At 60.2% G+C, this 24,249-nt stretch overlaps 2 protein-coding genes across 4 annotated transcripts in view; one reads left to right on the forward strand and one right to left on the reverse strand.

The window, feature by feature from the left end:
• The window catches only part of EVL (Enah/Vasp-like), a 152,687-nt gene extending 149,526 nt beyond the window's left edge, over positions 1–3,161 (forward strand). Inside the window, 3 exon segments of the mRNA XM_043557010.1 lie at positions 280–346; positions 671–728; positions 2,679–3,161. Of these exon segments, the coding sequence (XP_043412945.1) occupies positions 280–346; positions 671–728; positions 2,679–2,716 (163 nt within the window). The 3' untranslated portion in view covers positions 2,717–3,161.
• The window catches only part of DEGS2 (delta 4-desaturase, sphingolipid 2), a 72,283-nt gene continuing 50,932 nt past the window's right edge, over positions 2,899–24,249 (reverse strand). For all 3 annotated transcript variants that reach the window (XM_043557012.1, XM_043557014.1, XM_043557015.1), the window contains 2 exons: positions 7,269–8,011; positions 2,899–5,519 (listed from right to left, as the gene is read on the reverse strand). In XM_043557012.1, coding sequence (XP_043412947.1) covers positions 5,373–5,519; positions 7,269–7,985 — 864 coding nt within the window. In that variant the 5' untranslated portion in view covers positions 7,986–8,011 and the 3' untranslated portion in view covers positions 2,899–5,372. The remainder of the gene's footprint in view (positions 5,520–7,268; positions 8,012–24,249) is intronic.

Raw genomic sequence — 24,249 nt, forward strand, 5'->3', positions numbered from 1 at the left:
GCGTGTACGAGCTCCCAAACCAGAAAACAACCCCTTCATTGGGCCCCCAGTGACCCCTGGGTTGGGGAATACGGTCACAGCGTCCATGCGACCCTGTTGAGGTGGACACGGGACATCGGGATCCTATTAGCAAAGCTTAAGAGTGGCCTGGAGTAAAAGCATGGTCCTCAGCTGAGCTTGGAGGCCCTGGCACGCCCAGCCTGCCTTCCCCCACGCGGTCCCGGCGTGGAGGGCGCCCGCCAGGCTCCCCACCTTAACGCACCCTGCCATCCTCTCCAGGATGAAGCCGGTGGGGGGTGCGAATGACGTGGCCCTGGATGCCTTAGATTTGGATCGGATGAAACAGGTGAGTGTGTCCTTTCCTGAGAGGTCGGGAAGGAGCCAGAGGCTGGGCCCCTGCCGGGTGCACGCGGGTAGGCATGCCCATCGGGGTGGCCAGCAGTGGGGGAAGGGGGTGCCCATGCTCCTGGTCAGAAGAGCATCCCTCTGCCCTTCCGGACATTCCAGCCTGCCCCGGGGCTCCCCGCACCCCCGGGGCCGTCCCTGGTTTCTGCAGCAGGACTGGGGGTGTCCCGTCCCCCAATCACACTCCATCCTTGCCTTGTGGGAACACGGGTGAGGGCCCCTCGGACATGCGGGTCCCTTCACCTGGAGGCTCTGCTCCCAACAGGAGATCCTCGAGGAGGTGGTGCGAGAGCTCCACAAAGTGAAGGAGGAGATCATCGACGGTGAGTAGAGGCCGCGCCCTGGCCATCACCCAGGGTCCTGGAGAAGCGGCAGGGCGGCCGGGCCCGAGGGCTACAAGGCAGCGGAGCTGTGATGGCCCCGCCGGGGAGGCCCGTGGTTCCGTGCCGACGGTCCCGTTCCCCCTCCTGACCCCCACGTCACCCCCACCCTCTGGTCGAGCAAACCGAGGCCCAGACGAGTTAGGTGACTTTGCCTGAGAGATGCACCTCCACGGGGGTCGCCGACTGGGTCAGCGCTCGCCCGGGCTTCCGCCCGGCTGAGCTGTGAGCGTGTGGAAGGGGAGAGTGACCGGAGAACGCGTTCCAGACCAGGGGCGCTGAAGCGGCCCGAACCGTCTGCCCCTCGTCTGCACACCCAGACCGCACACTCACTCCTTTGATTCTGCCACCTGCAGGTCACCGGGTTGGGGTACAGGGGCCACTGCTGCCGTCCCAGGGGGTTATGGGGACCAAGACGCCACAGAGCGACCCGTGGGCCTGAGACAGTTCCCAGCTTGCCTGGTTGGCCCTGGGCTGGGGGAGCAGACACGCGGCTCCCCCTCAAAGAGCCTCTGGCTCCAGAGGGCAGGGTCCCGTCACGTCCGTCCTTCCGGTTCCTGCCAGAGCCTTTGATACAGCTGGCTCAGGGCTGGAGCCAGAGGAAAAGGAGAGGTTTGGGCAGAGCTGGCTCGCCCGGGGACAGAGCAGCGAGGCGCAGCCTAGACACCAACCCCCACACGCCCTCGCCAAGGCTGGGCCTGGCCCCCACAGGAGCAGAGGCGGCGGGGCGAGAGAGGGCTCCGTGACCTGAAAGGGGTGGGCCCTGGTGGCAGAGGGCTGGACAGAGGGGAGGCCGGCGTGGGAGCCCACCTGAAGCGCCCGCTGACCTGGACCCCCCCCCGCCCGGGGCTGTGTGAGCCGCACCCTGTCCTTGTCCTCGCTTCAGCTTGAGCTGAGGATACTCGGTCCTGTTTGTTCTGCACCCCACCCCACCCCACCCCCCCAGGCCTGGGCTGGGCAGATGGGCAGATAAGGAGTTAATGAGTGAAGTGCAAGGCCGCCCCAGAGCCGGAGACGCAGGCCAACTATTAACTCTGCTTTATTGCTGGGGGCCCCACCTGGGAGGGGCCGGCCAGCTGGCCCCAGGGCCAGAGCTGGTGTGTGGCCGGAAGCAGGGCTGCACAGCCAGCCTCCCTGCAGAGGGAACGGGCGGGGACGCAGGCAGTGGGGTGCGGCGGGAAGCACGTCTCCAGGTCTCGCTCTCCCCTCTGCCGTCGGTGCAGCCACAGGTGGGAGCTGCCTCGTGGGTGGGCCTCCACCTGCGGCCAAGGCCCGCAGGAAATGGCGGGCAGCGCGGGTGCTCCAAGAGGCATCCCTTGTCACTTGAGAAGGGCCCAGCACTCAGCTCTTTCTCCTGGCCTTTGGCTCCAGGCCCAGTGGGGTCTGTCCAGGGAAAGGCCCAAATCGGGGAGAACCAGGAGGGGTGGGGACAGGAGGCAGCCCTGCAGGGAAGGCGGGAGCAGGAGCCATTCCCCCCCCCCCCACCGCTCAAGGCCAGGCCCTTTCTGCTGCCACTGCCAGAAGCGGGGCCCCGGGGCCTCCAGGCAGAATCCGGTGCCCACCGTGCCCAGAACTGCCCGGGGCTCCTGGTGTCCACAGGCCCTTCGCCAGCCCCGAGGCAATAGGCAGGTGAAGCCCCCCCACCTCTACCTCAGCTCATCCTCTACCTGGAGGGGGTGCTTTGCTGTCACCCCAAAGTCTGCATAGAGTCTGCTGCCCCGCTTGACCTCTAGCCTGTGCCTCGCGACCTCTGGGAGCCTGGGTGAGGCTCTCAGGAGAGCAGGGCAGACGCCAGAAAGGACCTCTGGGCGGGGGCGGGTGTGGGGGACAGGGCCTGCCGAGAATCAGGGCTCGTCCCTGCTGTGCCTGAGCCTGTCCTGTCCCGTCCCTCAGCCATCAGGCAGGAGCTGAGTGGGATCAGCACCTCATAGTGCCCTCGGCCCCCGCTGCCACCGCCGCCGACAGAGACCCCAGGCCACCCGCCGGCGGGGACACAGCGAGGAGCCCAGCCGCCGGCCCCAGGCCTCCAGCGCCCGCGAGCGCTCACCGACGCTGGGAGGTGCTCCAGTTACGAGTGTTAACGCGTGATAGAGTATCAAAATGAGGAAACAAGTTCCAATTTCTGGATTTTTTTAGATTCTACCTGACACAGCACCGGTCTACTCGCCTTTTTTGTATTTTATATTTGCCTATTTAAGTGTACATTTCTTTGGTTTATAGAGGACTCCCCAGATCACACGCTTCATTAGATGGTTTCCGAGTTTTCTCCTAGGTGATGCGGTCAGCGGCGAGCGGTCCCCAGCGTCGTGGTGGTTGAAGTCTGTCCACGCACCGCGGTGTCTGTGTCCACGTGCTAATAAACGCTTACTGTCCACACCCCTGGCTCCGGCTCACTCTCCCGCGCCGGCTCCGGCCGCTCCTGGCTGAGGACGCCGTCCCCCGGGGGAGCAGAGGGGCCAGCAGGGCCTCGGCCGGTAGCCAGGCTGAATGCAGACGGGGAAGGCGGGAGCCAGGGCAGCTCGCGCGCTTCCAGCCGGCCCGCGATGGTCTCCCCCAGGGGTGGGCCCTGAGTGCCGTCCACACTGCAACCTCAGACTCCACGTGCGTCCTGACCGCAGGGCCGGGAGTGGCAGCTTGGGCTCCCGGAGGCAGTAGGAGAGTGAGGCAGGCCGCATCCTCCAGGAAGGACCACCGCCCTGGCCCGCACGCCCGCCCGCGGCATATGCCAGCGCTTCTCACACGGCACACATTCCCCTTCCGAGCCAGAGACGGTCTGACCCCGTGCCGGGAGCAGGGCCCCGGCCAGTGGCCAGGCCTTGGTATCCTGGACCATCTCACGGCCACCACAGGCACGGCAATGTGCCCAGCCATCCTGCGGGGGCCTCGTGGGAGGGGAGGGCCGCCGTCCGGCTGATGACAGGGGACTGCTGTTTTCTAGCCGGGCTCTGGACCACCCCCCCCACCCCCATCTCCTCGAGTGCTCCCAACAACCGAGCAGACAGGAGCCGCGGGTAGTTCTGTCGGGAGGTGAGCAGCCCCCAGGGCCGGCAGTGGTTCTGGTTGTAACCCAGGGCGACAGATTCCAGGCCCACTGATCCTGTCATCTGGGGTCTGGCGGGGAGCTGGCAGGTGGTGACAGTCTCCTCCTCGGGACAGCTCTGCCGACAGGTGGGCTGGCAGGCCCCGAGGAGTCCCCAGGCCGGCGGCGGGAGGGGCTGCGCTCACCTGGCTCGGGCCAGCCTGTTTGCACAGGGAGGGGCCGGGCCCCCCCCGCCGTCCGGGCTCAAAGTACTCCCGCCAAGCTGCGCTGCCTCACACAACAGCCCCGGGGCCCGGGCCTCTTCCCAGGGCCATCCCGGTATCAGACCGTTCTCGGACACAGGGGTGCCTGGCACCACATGAGGCCACTCCCAGTCCCGGGCAGGAAGTCCTTGCGCAGCACCGGCCAGGTCTCGGGCCCTGGGAGCTGCCACGTGCCTTCCTGACAGCCCTCCTCCCTCTCTCTCCTGGGCCAGCTCACAGGGCCCAGCGGTGCCCACGGCGGCGGGAGGGGGGGGGGTCCTCAGCCTCCCCAGCCTTAGGCACCCCTCCTGCTGCCTGCCTGCCTCTGGGAGACCAGGACCCCACCCCTTGCAGCCCCCAAGGGCCAAGGGCCGTGCCCCCACCAGGGACACCAGCCTGCTTCTCTCGGGGCCGTGGCTCACTCGGGCAGCCACCTGTCTGCCCAGTCACATGTCTCCCCTCCGTGCATCTGGCCTGCGGCACCTGTTTATGAAGATCTCCAGTCCTTGGGGAGTCGGTCCGGGAGACAGACTCCACCCTGTCTGGGCTAAAACCTCTAGGGTCAGGGAGGGCTTCCCTCACGGCAGAGCCTCGAGGTGGGGCGGGAGCACAGCTCAGGGGGACAGTGTCCACACTCAGCCGGGCTGGAGAGGAGGGAAGGCCGCTAACGAGGGGCTTCAGGGCCACGTGGACCCCCCAAGCCCCAGGATGTGCAGGGGGCCACTCACAAAGGCAGGACCGCAGGGGTGCTAAGCACACAGCGTGAAGCGGCCACAGTCCCCAAGGCCGGAGAGCAGGCAGGGTGCAGCCGGGGCCGGCCGGGAAGGAGATCCACAGGCCTGAGGCCTGCAGCGTCCGGCTGGGGGGGGCAGGGGGGGCCTCAGTCTGAGGCTGGGCTGGAACCACGCCGCCCCTGGGAAGCACGGTCTGTGGATGTGAAAACAAAACACCGAACTGAGTTTAGGGCACGGGAACACCAGGGACGTCAGCTCGGTGGAGGCGGCACAGAGCACCCAGGGCAGGGCCAGGCCTCCATCCCCGAGGCCCAGGAAAGGAGGGCCTGGCCTGGGTCGACAATGCAGGTGTGGACCAAGCTTCTCCAGGCTGCATGTGTGCCCGCTGTGGCCGGATGCAGTCCTGGGTTCTGGGGGACAAGACCGCGGTCAGTGCGGGAACCAAATGCAGCGAAAGCAGCTCTGGGCACTGGGCTGGGGGTGGGGTGGGCAGTGACAACCCGCTCTGCAGCAGGGGGGGGCAGGGCGGGGCAGCAGGCCCCCGGGTTCCGCTGGGTCCTCCGCCCCGGGCTCACAGACGCTCCTCCGCCAGCTTGCACACCCGCTTCACCCTGGCGTAGGGCCCCAGGGAGTCCTCCAGCACGAAGTCCCAGAGCACCTTCACCCACGAGTGGTGCTGCGGTAGGTGGTCGTAGTACTCGGGTGCGATCTTCCGCACCTGCAGAGGGGGCGGGCAGGGTCAGAGGTCGCAGCCTGGGGCACACCTCTCTGCCACACACATGCACACACGTGCACACACACACACACACACACACACACCGTCACTGCCCAGGGTACCCACGTCTAGCTCAGCCAGAGTGCTGCCTGAGGCAAAGGGGCCGCTGGCTGAGCCCCCTGCCCTAAGTGGGGGTGAGCGCTTAAAAACGCGGCCTCCCCTTGGTGGAGCTCATGCCAAGTTTCTGCCCCCGGGGCCCCAGGTGGCCCAGCTTTCGTTCCCTCAAGCGCCTGTGGGGTTCTGAGACGAAGCCTGGCGCGAGTTCGGCTGAGCCACCGTCGTGCCCACACTCCTCGCGCCCAGCATCCCGTGCCCTCTCTCGTCCCCCACACCCTCTGGCCTCGGCTCCCACCAGGCCCCCGTCCATCACCTGCCTTCCTCCCAGCCTCACTAGTCCCCATTTCCCAAATGGCGCACACCGCTCCCTCTAGCCTCCTGCCCCCTCGGCACCCACACCCTCAGCCCGCCTCCTCCAGGAAGCACTCCCGGCCGCATGGGCACACCGCCACTCCACCGCCCGCCAACTTCAGGGGATGCCCTTCGCGCCCGCGCTCAAGGCCCACTTTATAGCTGACGACCCGGCTCGAGAGACCAGGTGGCCCGCACGGGGCGTGAGCAGTGGGAGAAGTAAAGGCTCGCAGTGAGCCGACCACACGTGCTTCCTCGACCACCTTGGGTCCAGATTCTGGCTCTGCTACTTCCTGAGGCAGGGACCCCCCCCTTGTCTGAGCCTGTGCCTCGTGTGTGAAATGCGGATAATGGGGAACGGGGGTCCTCGCTGCACGGGCTTGTGGCGAGGCCGGAGGGAGATGCTGCCCTGGTGCCTGGCACACAGCCGGACCTCGGCCGCAGCGGCAGGAGAGGAGGGGGAGGTGAGGGAGGGCGGGGCTGGGGCTGCACCACCCCCCCCCTCCGGGGCCGGGCACTCGGGCCGTCGGGAGTCCAGAGTCACGCGGCCAGGGCACAAACACCCGCGCGCCCCGACGAGTGCTCCCACTTCACCGCATGCGCACACACACACACACTCGCGTCCTTGTGTCGGCATGCTCAGCCACACGCGCAAACATCTGCACACGCAGGCACGCGCACAGATTCAAACACTCCGACGTCCTCCCCACCGATGGATGCCTCCTCTGGCCACCCTGCGCCTCGGGTCTCTTTCTAGCCCCCCCGGGGGTCTCTTTCTAGCCCCCCAGCACCAGAGGGGCGCTCCTTCCCCTCCCCCTCCTTCTTTCCCTCCCTCCTCCCTCCTCCCGAAATTCCCCCCAGGGGGGCTCCCAAGGCAGAGAAAGCAGCTCAGGCCGAGCCACTCGGGTCACAAAGGGCAAGGCCTACCCCATCCTCTCTGCCACCAGGGCGCCCTGGAGGCCCACAGGGCAGTGACAAGAAACGAGCAGGGACAAGGGAGGCAGGGGCCAGGAACGGGAGGTGTGTCACACGCAGCGTGGCTGTGCTGCACCCGACCCCCCCGAGGCACAGAGAGGGCGAGTGGCCCGCCCCAGGACATACAGCCCGGGAACCGTTTCGTAAACGGTGAAATGCCCCTCGAGCCCCTGCCCTCCCTGAAATCACCCCCTCACTCCGCAGCCAGCGGGCCCTCGCCTGTCCGGTGCGGCCCCTCCCGCCGCCCCGGGGCCCGCCCCCCCCCCCAAGCGCCCCCAAGCCCCGCCCCCCCTCCCGGGGCGCCCCTACCAGGGGCAGGTTGCAGCCCGGGATGCTGGGGAAGTCGTGGTGCTCCACGTGGTAGCCCACGTTGAAGGTGATCCAGTTGAGGGGCCCGTAGTAGGAGTAGGTCTCGTGGCCCTTGAGGAACATGTAGTGCTCGGCCACGAAGTGGCCCGAGATGGGGTGCAGGCCCAGGCCCAGCAGCGTGCTGGCCAGCAGGTAGACCACGGGCTTGAGCCCCCAGAGGGCGAAGATGGCGGCGTCGGCGGCCAGCTGCACCAGCGCGTTGAGCACCTCCATGCGGGTCACGGCCTTGGGGTGCACGCACAGCGGCCGCAGCGAGTAGAACAGGGGCTGCAGCGCCAGCCACAGCAGCTTGCGGGCCGGCGTGCAGAAGAGCCAGCCCTCGAGGCGCGTGGGCACGTCCACGTCCAGCCCGTCGCCGCCCAGGTAGCGGTGGTGGTCCACGTGGTACTTCTTGAAGGAGGCGGCGTAGGGCACCCCCACCGGCAGGTTGGCGAACACGGCGAGCCAGCGGTTGCGCGCGGCGCGGCCCGTGCCGAAGGCGGCGTTGTGCGAGATGTCGTGGATGGCGAGCGTCAGCGAGTGGTTCACGCAGCCCCCGAACGCGTAGGCCCAGAAGAGCAGCCAGCGCCACGCCAGGCCCCGCACCAGCCAGCAGGCCAGCAGCTGCGCCAGCACCAGCCCCAGCACCGTCCACTTGAGGCGAGGGTCGGGCCGCATCAGGGCCTTGATGGCCGGGTACTTGGCTGCGGGTAGGGCCGAGGAGACAAGTGAGGGGGGCGTGGCCACGCGGCCGGGCCTCCCCCTCCCCCGCTTCCCTTTCCCCGCCCTTCCTCCCTCCCTCCCTCCTTCCAGCAGCCACGGGGGAGGGGGGGAGCGGGGCGGGGGTCACTCGAAGGCGTGGCCCTGCGTCTGGGGACCTAGGATCGATCCTTCGGGGGCAGGGGGGGCCCACGGAGGCAGCCGACCTGCCTGCCCCTCCAGCTGGGGGCTCCCGCGGGACTTCCCAGGGTGGGGGTCTCTGCCGCCCGCCCAGGAGCAGGCGTCAGCACAGGTCACAGAAACGTAGTGCCCGAAATGGAAGCGGCACATGGCTATGTGGGGGGGAGGGGGACTTCCGTCAGGCTCCAGGGACGCGGTGCACGTGTCGCCCAGGCACATCGGGAACCTCGGAGGGCGCAGGGGAGGGGACACAGAGGGCCCTGGCTTCTTACACAAGATCTGAAGGAAACATGATAAAATGGCGAATGCATTCGTTTGGGGTGGGGGGTGTTTGTTATAGAAACTTTGGTACTTTTCTGTATTTTGTTCTACAGGAAAGAAAAGGACAATGACAGTGAGAGTGGGCCAAGCAGGGGAGGGCCTTCCAGCCAACAAGCAGCCAGACTCAGCAGGGACAGCACAAGAGTGGGGGGCAGGAGAGGGAAAGGGGGAGAATGCCTTCTAGAAGCCTCCCTGACTGCTCTGTGGCGGGGGGGGGGGGGGGGGGGGGGGGGGGGGGGGGGGGGGGGAGTAAGGAGTCTGGTGCTGTGTCCAGGGATGGGGAGGAACAGCACCAGCGGTTGTCACATGCTCAGGGTGACAAGTGCTCCTCAGGTCTGCTCTGTCCCCTGGTTCCCAGGGCAGGGCACACAGGCCCTCAGAGGCAGAGCACAGATATGGAAACTGAGGCTAGTGACAACAGGGGTTTATCCCAGGCACGCTCAGGACAGCCGGTGCCAGTCTCCGGGCAGCCTCGGGCTCCCCAACCACAGGCTGGCACATGAACAGCGTCCCCAGGACCACAACAGAGGCTGGGCCCCAACTGGAACCGGCCAGATGAAGGGTAAATCCTGCCCAGCCCTTTCCGCTAACTGACCCAGGAAGTCACTTCCCTTTTGTGCTCAGAAGGATGTGACAGCTCGGCTCAGCCCCCCTTCTGCGGCCCCCATGGCCAGGCCCCTCCACCCTCCTCCCAGCCCACAGAACTTTCTGTCAGAGCCACCCACCCAGTGATGGAACAGTCTGCTTCATAGGTAGTGAAGCCGCCTGTCCCTGGGAGTATGCAAAGAGAAACATAACATGGGCAAAGGGATTCTGCCCCAGTCAGAAGGGAGACTCAGGTTCAAAATCCTCCTGCCCAAGGGGTCACACTACAAGCCCATCTTGGGGTTAGTCTGGATGTTGCTGTGTGGCCGGAGGTGTGTTCCCACCCTCTCTGGACCTCGGTGTCCCAGCGTGTGATGGCAAGGGTGTGACATGCCTCACAGGCTATCTGTCCCCACAGAACAGTCCTGGTTCCACGAACGCAAACAGCCTTCATCTGCCGGAGATGCTGGGGGGCGTTGGGGTTCCCAAGTCCTAGAACAGCAGGCCACCTCTGCCCAGAGATCAACAGAGTCTCCCCCCAGGCAGCACTTACACCAGCTGCGACCCCCCTGCACTCAGGGACCACCTCTGGGACAGTGCCAGCCCTCAGGCCTCCAGTCTTCACAAAGCCACCCGGGCCCTTTGATCCCGGGACCCCTCTCCCTGAAGCTCGGCCAAGGACACCACCAGGACAGTGGTCACAGCACAAGTATAAAAGCAGAACTTGGGAACAAGCAGGCAAGGCAAGCGACAGGTGACAAACCTCAGCTCCACTCAACGGGAACACAAGGGCGCCAGCATCCCGGGGGGTGGGAGAGAGCGGCATTATGAGCAGGTTCAGACCCTCGCTCCAGATGACAGTTTAATATCCAAAATATATAAAGATCTCCTACAGCTCAACAACAAAGACAGACAACCCAATTTGAAATGGGCAAGTGACCTGAACAGACACTTCTCCCAAGACGTGCACCTGGCCAATTAGCACATGAAAAGATGCTCCACGTCAGCCATCAGGGAAATGCAAATCAGAGCCACAAATGAGACACGCTACACACCCGCTAGGATGGCTGTAATAAAAACAGTTAATACCAAGTGTTAGTGAGGACGTGGCCGACCTGGAGTCCTTGTTCGCGCACTGCTGGTGGGAACGCAAAATGGCGCGGGCGCTGTGGAAGACAGTTGGGCGGTTCCTCAAAGAGCTAAATGTAGACTTAGCATGTGCCCCAGGAATTTCACTTCTCAATAGGTACCCCAAAGAACTTAAATCAGGGACACACACGAGACCTGTACACCAACGTCCAGCACACTAGTCACAGCATCCAAAGGCGGAAAACAACCCACGTGTCCAACAACAGATGAACGGCTAAACAAAAAGGGGGCTGGCCACACAGTGGGATATCATTCAGCCATCGAAAGGAACAAAACTTCCAGTCGAAGAACAACCGAGTCCCGGGGGTGCAGTGGCCGCCACGGTGACTATAGTTGATAACACCCTGTTGTAGATTTGAAACTCGCCTCGAAAGTAGATCTTCTTCCATCCGGGAACCTAACGACAAAAGTGCCTGTAAGCACCCGTGGTGACGCATGTTAAGGAGATATACTGTGGCGATCCTTTTGCAACATATACAAACACCGAGTCCTCCTGTTGTACACCTGACCCTAGTATCGTGTTATATGTAACTATGCCTCAATTTAAAAAATTCCGAAAGGGGCGCCTGGGTGGCTCAGTCGGTTAAGCATCCGACTTCAGCTCAGGTCACGATCTCGCGGTCCGTGAGTTCGAGCCCCGCGTCGGGCTCTGGGCTGATGGCTCAGAGCCTGGAGCCTGTTTCCAATTCTGTGTCTCCCTCTCTCTCTGCCCCTCCCCCGTTCATGCTCTGTCTCTCTCTGTCCCAAAAATAAATAAACGTTAAAAAAAAAAATTAAAAAAAAAAAATTCCGAAACACCTTCTCTGTTTCACAATGCCGACTCCCTAATCCTGCTCCCTGAAACGGACTCCCGGGTGAACTACCAGCGCTGCAAAAACAAATTTTTTTAAAGGGAGGAAATGCTGACACAGGTTACAACATGGACGAGCCTTGAAGACACGACGTGGAGGAAAGAAGCCAGAAACAGAGGCCGCGTGGTTTATGACTGTACCGACACGAACGTTGAGAACAGGCAAGTTCATAGAGACAGAAGGGAGGGGTGGGCAGGGGCTGGGGAGGGGGTCGCAGGGGTGGGGGGGGGGAGCGGTGACGGGTCTGTTGGGAGCCCCAAAAAGGTTTCCGAAACAGCAACGGCACACAACCGTTGCCACCAGATCAGGCATCTAAACGTGGTTACAGCGGCAAACGGTACGTTACATGTATTTCACAATAAGGAAAAAGTTAAGAAAAACAACCCCAGCTCAGGGCACCTGGGCGGCTCGGTCGGTTGAGCGTCCGACTTCGGCTCCGGTCATGATCTCACGGCTGGTGGGTTCGAGCCCCGCGTCGGGCTCTGTGCCGACAGCTCGGAGCCCGGGGCCCGCTTTGGATTCTGGGTCCCCCTCTCTCTCGCTCTGCCCTCTCCCGCTCATGCTGTCTCTCTCTGCCTCTCAAAAATAAATGAACATTAAAAACAAAAAAACGAAACTACAGTCCCGGCTCTGGGCAGGCTGGTTCGACCGCAAGCCTCCGAGGCTGAACCACGGCCGGGGTCACCGGCAGGACTTAACAGATAAGGCACGGGGCAGCTCCGGCTGAGTGGCCAAGGCGGGCACGCCGACCAGCCTGCAGTCCGGATGACCGCCTGGTGCACCGGGGAGGCCAGCTTTAAGGAGCAGGTCGCCAAACACGGCCACAGAGTCTTGCCGCTGTGCAAATGGGACACGGGGGACAGCCTTCACCCCGGGGGCCGGCCCGCATTGCCTAACGGCCGCTGAGCTTGCACCTGCGTTGAGGGAGGTGACTGGGCCGCCTCACAAAGGCCAGAGGCCCCGTGGGGTGCACGTGGGCAGAGGAGTTCTCGGGATGGCAGTGCGAAAGCCCTGCCACCTTAAGCCAGGAGAACCCCTTCACAAGATGGAGGGAGACGCCGGCAACGGGGGGGCAGGGGGACAGAATGACAGCCCCCCACAGCCCCTCACGTCCCAATCCCATAACCCGCGAGTAGGTTTGACGCCACAGCAAGAGAGAAGCAAGGTCGAACAGGGCAGTCAGGTTACTAGACTTTACTGTCTAGTAACTTACGGTTACTAGACCTTACTAGTTTACGGACTTACTAGGTTAGACCTTACTAGGTTACGGACCTTACTACACGAGAATGACCCTGGATCTTCCGGTGGCCCAGGGTCATCCCAGGGCCCTACCCGTCGGGGAGCAGGCAGGAGAGGGGGTCCCGGGGGCGCCGAGAAGGGCTCCGCCGGCCCCTGATGGTGTGAAGGTGGCGCTGGAGGAGGCGGGTGCAGGTGCCTGCAAAGCTGGAAAGGCCTGGGACCAGATTCTCCCCCAGGGAGAGCACGGCCCTGGGACACCCTCACTTCAGCTGGGTGAGACCCGCGTCAGACTCGTGACCTCCAGAACTGCAAGAGAACACGTGTGGTGTTCGAAGCCCCCCGGTTTGTGGAAATCTCACCCAAGAAAACTCACCCAGCACCGGGACCAGGGAGGAGGAAGCCGCACGGCTGGGCCAGCCACCCGGGTCGGCTCCTCCTCTGCCCTGACGTCTGGAGCTGGGCGCGGGGCCACTCACACTCGGTCCTGCCCCTGAGGGCCCGAGGGGGACGAGCCAGCACTGCGCCCGCCCAGGTTCTGCCCCCAGGTGGGCAAGAGACCAAAGGACCCGAGCCTGGGAGCGGGGACTGCCGTGTGGGCCCCACGCAGAAGCGGGGACAAGGGGCAGGCCTCGTCCAAGCTTGCTCCTGTCCCAAGAGGGGGTCAGAGTGACAGGCGACACTTCAGAACACAGGCCTGTATTTCCTGGGAAGACCAGTGCTGGGGGGCGGGGGGATGTTGGTGGAGGGAGTGGGGGGGGGACTGGGAGCTGGGAATCCAGCAGCCACAATGAGGTGAAGCCCGAGAAAGAAGAAAGGTCTTCACGACGGCCAGGAAGTTCTGGCCACCTCAGCCATCAGCCGACACGCTCACCCACAGCCCGGGGCCGGGGACACCACAGAGTCCCCCTAACCTCTGCACAGCTGGAGGTCAGCTTGGGACATCCAGGTCACAGGTCACAGGGCTCTCCGCCAGCCTCCCTTTTACGAGGGGCAGCCCCCGGGGCACCAGCCCTCCCCCCCGGGCAACCAGCGGCCTGGCCGGCACCTGCCAAGGCACACGTGAGAGCTGACCCAGGAAGCTGAAGGCCAGCAGCTTCTCCAGGGTTAGTTCCCATGCTTCCCCTTGGAAGGAGGCCAAGCGTGGGCAGCACGGGGGGGCAGGCCACACCTGCACCAGGTGAGCAGCCTGGCAAGCTGTGGGACACTGGGAACCAGGACCCCAGCTCTGGGGTCAAGGCCAGCAAACAGGCCAGCCCCGTGCTCCTCAGAGGCAGCTGTGACCTTGGACAGTGGGCGCCAGATGCCCCACCTGTCGAACAAAGACAGCGAGTCCTACCTGTGGGGAGCAAAGGAGCGCACCCTTGAGGACCCACCCCTGCCGAGCCCACCTTCGGGGAGCCCGGTGCCCCTTCTCCTTTACCTGACAGTGTCCCAGATCCTCGGCTGCCCCCAGCCCAGGCGGCCACACTACCTCCCCACCCTTGTCCCCACATCTGAGAAATGGAGTGACACTCCTACCTGCCTCCCGGGGCTGCAGTGAGGCTGGGATGACGGCTCCGGGCCCTGGGAGCTGTCTTATTGCTATTAAATGCAGTTTCCTGATCTGAGAATAAAAACATCCTACTTCTGACCTATGGGGGCTCGGGTGCTGCTCCTGGAGGCTGATCTGGCCCAGCTTGCTTTGACCTACGAGAACGAGCCCAGCGCTCCCGGGCCGGGAGGGCCACGGGGTCCGGCCATCCTGCTGGAAGCCTGGAAAGTGGGACCGATGTCCCAGCTGGACTCCAGGCAGGGCAGGGGCGATGCCTACAAGGGGCCAAGCACGTGAGCCCCAGATCACCTCCACTCCCTGCCGGGAGGCGCTTCCTGGACACGGTGCGGGGAGGAGGGGCCCAGCAGCCATCAAGGAGAAGGCAGAGCCCAGGGGCCTTGGCTGAAAGTGTATGTGGGGCGAGGCACCAGCAGGGCTCAGAGACCACAGTCAGGGAGCTGGGCCCCACCTTAGGAGCGGGGCTACTCTGGACCTTCCCATCACGAGAAAACTCAAGCCTCACTCGAGGAAACCTCAAATACCTGACTTTTCAATTCCAGAGCTTCCCGGTTCCAGAGGAGATGCTCTGGGGACCACTGGCCACTCAGGACCAGAGGTGGAGGTCACTGGGCACCGTATGGAGTGGGGTAACTGAAGCCACGGGCTGGAGGTGTCTAGCCAAGGAGGGGCCATGAACAGGAAGACAAGACAGGTGCCCCCAGTGCACTTAGCAAGGTCATGGCGGCCTCAGCAGGGGCCATTCCAGCACAGCCAGGGGCCAGATGGCAGTGGCGGGGGACAGGATGAGTGCGGGCATGGGGGGCATGGGGGACGGAGGGAAGTTTGGCTGGGGGGTAAGAGGAGAAGGAGGAAAGCACCTGCGGACAGCAGAATGAGAGGACGGAGGTGCTGGGGCGGGGCTCACGGAGCAGGCAAGGGGGTGCTGGCCCTGTAGAAGCGGGGGTCTCTTCCAGGGGCTCAGGGAAGGACACAGCCCTGGGCTCCATGTTCTCTGGGCCCCAAGAGAGGGGGATGCCCAAAGACGAGGCAGAGAACCCCACACTCCTGGCAGCTCCCACGAGGAGCCGCAGCCCTGGCTGGACATCCAAGCCTGGCCCAGCCTGACCAGGCCCTTCCCCACGGTGGGACCCCAGCTGATGGCGGCGGGGGTCGGGGTGGGGGGGGCCCTGACGACTCAGGCCTCCAGCTCAGAGACCACAGTAGCTGGACTAGGCCCCGCATGCTTCGAGGGCTCTCTGCTCCACAGGCAGCCTGGAGCCCCGCCTGGACGGCCACCTGGAACCAGAGAAACACAGACCCATGCAAATGTCTTCTAGCAACAGCCCAGGGCGGGCACGGCCCAAGGCACTGGGCAAGCAGCCACCAACAGCAGCCGTCGTTAGAAGTCCCACTGCCCAGCCCTGATGCGGAAAGGAGGGTCTGAGGTGTAGGCAGGCCGGGAAAGAGGGTGACAGTGCCGAGACTTGGCCTGGGGACCCCCACCGCCAGGCCCGCAGGATGCACGCAGGGGCCCGGGTGAGGGCTGGGACATCGGCGGGTACGCCACGTGGGGAATCTGACACACGGGGATCCGGCCTTCACCACCCTGCCCCGGAGGGGGCCATCCCGCCACCGCAGAGACGAGGAAGCAGGGGTCCCCCCACAAGGTGAAACAGCGTGCCTAATTTCCAGAGCACCGTCCCCTCCCTGCCAACCGGAGAGCCAGAAAGAGCGCTCTGAGGGGCCTCAGCCCCCCGGGGGGAGCCTCTTCCCAGGACCGGGCTACGTCGTTGCCAGGGCAAAGCACCCAGAGAAAACCCTGGGTCCCAGCTCGGGAGACCGGCTCTACCCCACAGGGACCGGCTCTGTCCCTCTCTGGGCCAGCTTGTCACTGTCCACCTTGAAGGTGCTGGTTCTGACCGTGCTGGGGCTGTGAGCGCGCGGAGGGGTTGCCCAGGGCACCCAGTGTGGGGAAGCCTGGCTCCAGCAGAACTGTTCGTTTACATGCATCGCACGGATCTACACGCGTGACAGACGTGTTCGCGGGACCCAAACAGCGGAGCGGGAGGATGGGCCCGCGGGACCCAAAGTGCCCCCACACCAGCCCCCCGGAGCGGCGTCACCATGGAAACTTCTGAGAAACGCTGCTGGGCCCTCAGCCTCCAGAGGTAGCCGAGGAGGTCCCAAGGCCGCCCGGGCTCCCCCTCCCGCCCCCTGCCGACTGCTGGCCTCGGGCAGGGCCCCCAGGAGCACGCGAGGCTTCTTCCTGCCGACACTGTGCCCCTCCACGTGCCAGGCCTGGCACCATCTGGGACGACATGTTCCTACCACCTCCCCGAGGAGCCCAAACCCCACCGGCATGACAGCCTCCACGGCCGTAGGGGAGGTCCTGGCCACTGCCTCTCATCGCCTCAGTGCTCCCAAGTCTAGAACATTCCACGGCACACAGCAACTCATGCTGTCCACCTGCTTCCCACCCCGGTGCCCAGAGCGTGTTCCCTCACGTCGCCGCCCGCGGTAACTTGACTACCCTCCCCACAAAGGCCCCTAAAGCCCTCATAATCCCCTCCTTCCTAAACGGCTTCCTTGCGGCCCTGCCCTGGCTCAGTGGCCTTCCCTCAGTGACCCCCACCTCCTTTTCCCTTCCAGAGCCAGAAGGCAAGTCTAACCCTGTCTGGTCAGCGCGGGAGGCACTGTGGGGACCCGGTTCGGCGCAGACAATGTGGAAAGTGACCCAAAGTGCCTTCAGGAGCCACCAGACCCACCTCCTCACCTGCATCTCACTAAACCTGCTTTTTGTCCATTGACAAATATTTGCCGAAGGTCTTTGGCAGCCAGGCCCCAGATCCTGGAGATGGGAGGGGTTCCCAGGCTGTGCAGGGGTGGGACATTGCCCTTCCAGAGCACGTATATAGTGTGTCCCAAAAGGACCACACACACACACACACACACACACACACACACACACACACGTACACACACGTACACACCCATGCATGACATCAGGGCGGAAATCCGAAAGATGGAGAGTCTGGATGTAAGAACCTGGGAGTGACTGCACCTGTTCGCAAGGCATCTTCCAGGTAATGAAAAGACTCCAAAACTGGATTATGTAACTTCAGTAAAGTCACTGGCCTGTGCCTTTCAAATGAAGGAATTTACGACATGTAAATCGCACCTCATAAAAGCTGGTACAAATTAACGAGCAAGGAGTTAGGGAGGTGGAGGAGGCCGGGGCACATGCCTCGGTGTGGAGGCTGGAAATGAGAGCTGGCACCTGTTCGTGAGTTGTCTGTCAGGGACAGTGGCTCTCCTCGGGCCCCGGGGACAGAGGAGGGTGGAAGACAGGCCCCGGCTGGTGCAGCCATGGGTCAGAGGTCTGCCTGACCCCTGACCGGCTGGGTAACTGCACGAGTGACTTAACACGTAGAGAGCGTCAATGTCAGGAAGGCAGAGACAGGACAGGCCAGGACAGGGTACAAGCGGCCCCCAGGGGGTGGAGGAGGGGCAAGGACAACAGACGGGGGCTTAGAGGAGAGGTCCGTGCTGCAGCCACCCTTCCCACATGCGTGCTCAGCACCGCATGCTGGTAGCTTGACATTGGCCATGAGAGAAATATGTCCAGAAATTTGCCAAATGCCCGGCTTGCAAACCAGGGCTTTTTATCCCCTCCAGAGAACACCAGCACATGTGCGCACAGGAGACAGGAGTTCGGTACATAAAGAATAGGGGACAAGAATTCAAGCAGAGGGAACAGCATTTGCAAAAGCCATGAAGAGGGAGATGAGCGGATGGGGTGCGTCCCACAAAGTGGCTAGAGAGCAAAAAGCAAGGGGAAAGGGCAGGGGCCAGAGATGGGGCGCCCCAGGTGCCAGGGCAGAGGTGAGATTTTACCCTTTGGAGGATTTCGGTAGGGGAGGACGTAATCGGGTCAAAGAGGGTACCCGAGTAACCCCTTAGGGATCACCTGTCATCTGTGCTACCCAAATACCCAGCATGCCTCCTTCCCTCCCCACCCAACTTAGGGTCACAGCACCCCTTGCTTTCCTCGGAGAGCCCCTTCTCTCTGCTCTTACGATGGGACACGACACTGTGGGGCCCCTGCCTATCACAGCCCCCTGCCCGCTGACCAGCCCCCGGACCCGAGGCTCCCTCCGGCCAGAGATTACCTGGCTCCAGGCCAGGCAGCTACTCAGGGCAGGAGGGGAGGGGGGCAGCTCTCTTTCTTCTGTGGGATCTCAGAGCTGGGGGGACCCAACCCGGGTGCTGCCTGCGGCCCACCTGGCAGAGGAGAAGGCCCATATGGTGACCGAGGCAGGGACGAGGGGCATGGAGAGAAGGGCCTTGTGGCCTGCCTGCCCCCCACCCCTGCAGCGTCTCTGTGGTTGGGTGAGGAGAGGTCACAAACTCCCCCCCGTCCCCAGCCTCAGCCAGCTCTGTTCTGGAATCACCACTTGCCACTGAGAAAGCCCCGGCAAGGGTTTCTTGCCTAAGCAAATAATCCAACAATTGCCAAGAGTCTTACTTCCTTGTTTCTTCTTTTGTTTTCCTTTGATTATTTGAATTTTTGTGTGTGTTTTGTTTTACCATGTGTGTGCCCTGTTTTCATAAGAAAAAAGAAATCACAAAGCTATTTGTTTTTAAAGACAAACCCAAAGCCAGCTTCTGATTCCCCTGCCACGCCTGGCTTGGCCTCCGGTCTGCGGCGGCGGGTCACAGTCCTGCTGGCTCGGATCCGCCCTCACAATACAGGGAGCCTCAGGCGTGGCCCTGGGAGGCATGGCTCTTAGGGGGCTGCGTGGGACCCCCGTTTTCTTAGGATGCTGTGCCCTGAGGAGCATGTCCCCATCTAGGCAGGAGCTGGAGACAGACTTTGGCGCTGCCCCAAGGGCACTGTGGTTAGCTCCGAACCAAGGGCTTCCTGGGTTCTGACTCCCTCCCCGATTAGGATCTTTCTGAGCGTCCGCTGCCCACCCCACCCCACCCCCACACCCCCGGGGCTTGGCATGAGCCGCAGCGGCCAGGTGGGGCCGGAACACATGGCCAAGCAGGACGTGACTGGAACACCAGTCTGGCCCCTGCAACCTGTGATCTGTGCGGTCCTATGCAAGTGACCTGCCTTCTCTGAGCCCGGCTCTGCTGTCTCTTCTATAGAGAGAGACACCAGCAGCTTCACACGGAATTTCTCTCTGGCTGGGAATAGCACGGATGGCAGAGAGCAGAGATGCAAAGGCATTCCCTGTCCTTGGGGAGAACTCACCCGTCTGCCAGAGGAGCAAAGATCATCGCAGCCACCCGTTACTGAGTGCTGGGCTAAGTAAGCACTTAACGCCACCTCATTTGATCTGCCCAGCAACTCTGGAAGGAATAACAACCCCTTTTAACCTCACCAAGGCTCAACTCGCTCCTCTGTTGGTTGACCTGCCCAGGGTTTACATGGCTAACGGGTGAGGGCTGAGGATGAAATCTAGAGCCCTGCAACCTTCCCCAGAGAGATAAGGACCTGATGGGTTGGAGCCTCAGAGGGAAATCCCAGAGGAATGCCGTCCCCAGCGGAGGCCAAAGTCCAGGAGGGCAGCCGGGCGGGGGCAGGGCATCCTGCAGGAAATGGAATGGAGCAAGAGCCCTCACTAAACTCCAGGGGCATTTTTCACAGAACTAGAACAAACCATTCTAAAATGTCTACGGATTACATATACCGTGGAATACTACTTGGCAATGAGCAAGAATGAAATCCTGCCATTTGCAGGAACGTGGATGGAACCGGGGGGGGGTGTTATGCTGAGTGAAATCAGTCAGGCAGAGAAGACAGATGTCATATGTTTTCACTCATATGTGGATCTTGAGAAACTTAACAGAAGACCATGGGGTGGGGGACGGAAACAGAGAGAGGGAGGGAGGCAAACCATAAGAGACTCTTAAATACAGAGAACAAACTGAGCGTTGATGGGGGGTGGGAGAGAGGGTGATGGGCACTGAGGAGGGCACCTGTTGGGATGAGCACTGGGTGTTGTGAGGAAGCAATGAATTATGGGCATCTACCACTGAGCCAAGAGCACGCTGTATACGCTGTATGTTAGCCAACCGGACAATAACTTATATTACTAAATAATAAAAATGAGAAAGCACACAGAAAAAAAAATTCCTATGGAAGAACAAAAGACCCTGAATAGCCAGAGCAATCTTGAGGAAAAAAAGAACAAAATTAGAAGTATCACGCTCCTGGGCACCTGGGTGGCTCCATCGGTTGGGGGTCCGACTTCGGCTCAGGTCATGATCTCATGGTTTGTGGGTTCGAGCCCCACGTCAGGCTCTGTGCTGACAGCTCAGAGCCCGGAGCCTGCTTCAGAATCTGTGTCTCCCTCTCTCTCTGCCCCTCCCCAACTTGCGCGTGCGCTCACTCTCTCTCTCTCTCTCTCAAAAATAAATAAAAACATTAACAAATGAAGAAAAAAAAACGAAGTATGACACTCCTGGATTTCAAACCACACTAACAAAGCTGTGGTAATCAAAACAGTATAAATTAGCATAAAAATAGACACACAGGATCAATGGAACAGAATAGAGAGCCCAGAAATAAACCCACACGCATACGGTCAATTAACTTATGACAAAGGAGGCAAGTCTATGCAGTGGGGAAAAGAAGGTCTCTTCAGTTAATGGTGCCGGGGAAACTGGACAGCCACAGGCAAAAGAATGAAACCGGACCACTTTCTTACACGATGCACAAAAATAAACTCAAAATGGATTACAGACTTGAATGCAAGACCAGCTGTCCAAAAGCTGCTAGAAAAAAATATACGCAGTAAGCTCCCTGACATCAGTCTTGGCGATGATTTTTTTGGATTTCACACCAGCAGTAAGTAAAGGCAACATAAGTAAAAATCAAACAGGTGGGATTGCATCAAACTAAAAAGCTTCTGCACAGTGGAGGAAACCATCAACAACATAAAAAGGCATCCTGCGGAACAGAAGAAGATGTTTACAAGTCATATATCCAAGAAGGGGTTAATATCCAAAGTATGTAAGGAACTGATACAACTCAATAGCAAACAAAAATTTGATTAAAAATGGGCGAGGTTGGGGCGCCTGGGTGGCTCAGTCGGTTAAGTGTCCAACTTCGGCTCAGGTCACGATCTCGCGGTCCGTGAGTTCGAGCCCCGCGTCGGGCTCTGGGCTGATGGCTCGGAGCCTGGAGCCTGTTTCCGATTCTGTGTCTCCCTCTCTCTCTGCCCCTCCCCCGTTCATGCTCTGTCTCTCTCTGTCTCAAAAATAAATAAAAAATGTTAAAAAAAATAAATAAAAAAAAAATGGGCAGAGCACTTGAATAGACATTTCTCCAAAGAAGACATCCAGATGGCCCACAGACACATGAAAAGATGCCCAACATCACTCATCGGCAGGGAAATAAATATAAAAACTACAATGAAATGCCTTGTGGGAATGGCTGAAATCAACAACACAAGAAACAACAGGGGTTGGTGACCACGTAGAGCAAAGGGGGCCCTCGCGCAGTGTCGGTGGAGACACCAACTGGTGCAGCCACCGTGGGAAACAGCATGGAGAGTCCTCAAAATATTAAAACTAGAAATACCATATGATCCAGCAAATCCACACCTCAGTATTCATCCAGAGAAAATGAAAACACTAATTCGAAAAGATATATGCGCTCCCCTGTTCATCACAGCATTATTTACAATCGCCAAGACATGGAAAGCAGCTCTTTCTGCCCATGGATCCTATCCCAGTGCGTTAATAAAACGACGTGTTTGCGCTGAAAAAAAAAAAAAAAAGAAAATATATGGAAACAATATGTCCGTCAACAGATGAATGGATGAATAGAATGTGTTATATATATAATCCAAAACTACTCAGCCACATAAAAGAATGAAACTTTGGGGTGCCTGGGTGGCTCAGTCAGTTAAGACTGACTTTGGCTCAGGTCATGATCTCACGGTTCATGAGTTTGAGCCCCAGGTCAGGCTCTGTGCTAACAGTGCAGAGCCTGCTTGGGATTCTCTCTCTCCCTCTCTCCCTGCTCCTCCCCCACTCAAGCGCTGTCGCTGTCTCTCTCTCTCTCAAAAATAAATACACATTAAAAAAATAAATAAATAAAACAGATTGTGTCTCCCTCTGTCTCTCTCCCCCTTCCAGGCTTGTGCACCAGCTCTCTCTCTCTCTCTTTTTCTCTCTCTCTCTCTCCCCTCTCTCTCAAAAATAAATAAACATTAAAAAAAAAAAAAAGAATGGAATTTTGCGACACGTTTGCAACGAATGAATGGCTCCAGAGGGTATTAGGCTAAGTGAAATAAATCAGTTAGACAAAGACAAATACCACGTGATTCCACTTATAGGTGGAATCTAAAAGACAAAACAAGACCCAGATTGATACATACAGATTGGGTGGTTGCCAGAGGGGGAGGGACATGGGGGAACCGCTGAAGGGAATTAAGAAGTGCAAACTTCCAGTTATAAAGTAAATAAGTGATGGGGATGTAATGTACACCACGGAAACTGTGGTGGACAAAATTGTAGCAATTTTGTGTGGTGACCAATGGTAACTAGGTTTACTGAGGTGGTGATTCCACACTGCATACAAAGGTTCAATCACTATGTTGCACACCTGAAACTTACTAACATAATAGTGTACTTCAGTACAACAAAATAAAGAACCAAAGAGCAAGGAGGGGCGGAGCAGGAAGGAAGGACATCTAGGCAGGGCAGGATCACACGCCTGGGATTGAGGGAAAATGGCACCTTCCAAGTTCATGGGTTCAAAACCAGACAGCATCTGGAGGAAACGGTACAGAGGAATCCACAGCACCCAGTGCAAACTGGGAATGAGCAAAGCGTCCCGAGGAGTCAGCCCGAGACCTGCTGCTGTCCCCGCACTGGCCCAAATCACCTCCTCTCTTCAAGTCTTCCAGCCTTCCTGGCCACCTTGTCCAGGAAGCTTCCTCTAATGGTTCCAGGGCCGGTGGCTTCTCTCTCTCTCTCTCTCTCTCTCTCTCTCTCTCTCTCTCTCTCTCGTGTCCTGGAGTGCTGGGTACCACACTGGGCACCTTTTAACTTCCAAGGGCTCCTTTTAACATCACACCCTCTACGCCAGGCAAGATGGCTGTGCCCATTTTGCAGATTCAGAAAGTGAGTCTGCAGCCCAGAGTGTCTGGACCCCTCCAGGCAGCTCTGTGGGCCAGGATATGTCTCCCAGCCTTCTCCACCTGGGGCCAGGTGCTCTTATAAGGGCAAGGCAGGGGACAGCCAGGGAAAGGGAAGGAAATGGAGCCCTGCCTCAGCCCTGCGGTGGGAACAGCCAAGACACTTGCCCTCTAGGGAGACACAGGACCAGATAGTCACCAAGACCCCCCTGAGCGCCCCCAAGCAGTTCACAGGTGGTGGAGAGGATTCCGCCACACGTAAGACCACAACAGTGCTGGGTTATTGTTCGCCTCACAGCAGAAAACCACGAAAGTCACAAACCCACCCAGGGGTCTCGAGCCCATGAACCCCCAGCCACAACAGAGTACAGCCATGCACTAACCACTCAGCAACACCCGATGTCTGAGAGCTTTAAACGTAGTAAGATGGATATTTCCACAGTCTTGGAGCGGGGCAGGAAGACACCAAAGGGAAAACTCTAAAGAAAAAAAAAAAAAAGCCAATCCATTTGAACGCATTTAAAAAAAAAAAAAAGCTGCTGTGATAGCAAAAGACAAATTGTGAAGGAGAATAATATGCGCAACATGTAGGACAAAGAGTTAAAAGCCTCCCATACAAAGAACTCCAACAATCAACAAGCGGACGACCATCCCAAGAGAAAAACAGAAGAAATTAAAATGTCCAATCAAACGTTGGAAACAATCATCCAAAAACTGCAAATGAAACACAGTGAACTAGTATGTGTCACGTGGTCGGTCGGTCGGTCTGATTAAAAGGTTTGCCAAGCCCAGCTGTAGGCGAGGGCGTGGGAAACCGGGACCTGGACATTTCTTGGGAGGGAGGGGAGCAAGTCCACCCTGCTGGACTCCGGCCTGGTGCCGTGGCCGTGACTTGGTGGCACGCAGTGAAAGCTGTTGGGCAGGGGCGGGCCCTTGAACCTGCAATCCCCAGGGAAGGGCTGAGCACCCCAGGTCTAGAAGGAGTCACCGGCTGGAATGACGGCTGGTAAAAACGACTTCGCAGGACCCTGAATGACAGCGAAGGGCGGCCACCGTGCGTTAAGCTATAAAATACAGGACAGAACGGGCAAATGGGGTTCTTCGGTATAAGCTCTGTTTAAAAAAAAAGTGTCTCTCTTGTTGCACATTTGCTTCCTTCGAGGCGCTCAGTCGGCCCTAAACTCCCTGAGCTCAGCGGCCTCTGCGGA

This window comes from Prionailurus bengalensis, chromosome B3, assembly GCF_016509475.1.
Source record: "Prionailurus bengalensis isolate Pbe53 chromosome B3, Fcat_Pben_1.1_paternal_pri, whole genome shotgun sequence".
Lineage (NCBI taxonomy): Eukaryota > Metazoa > Chordata > Mammalia > Carnivora > Felidae > Prionailurus > Prionailurus bengalensis.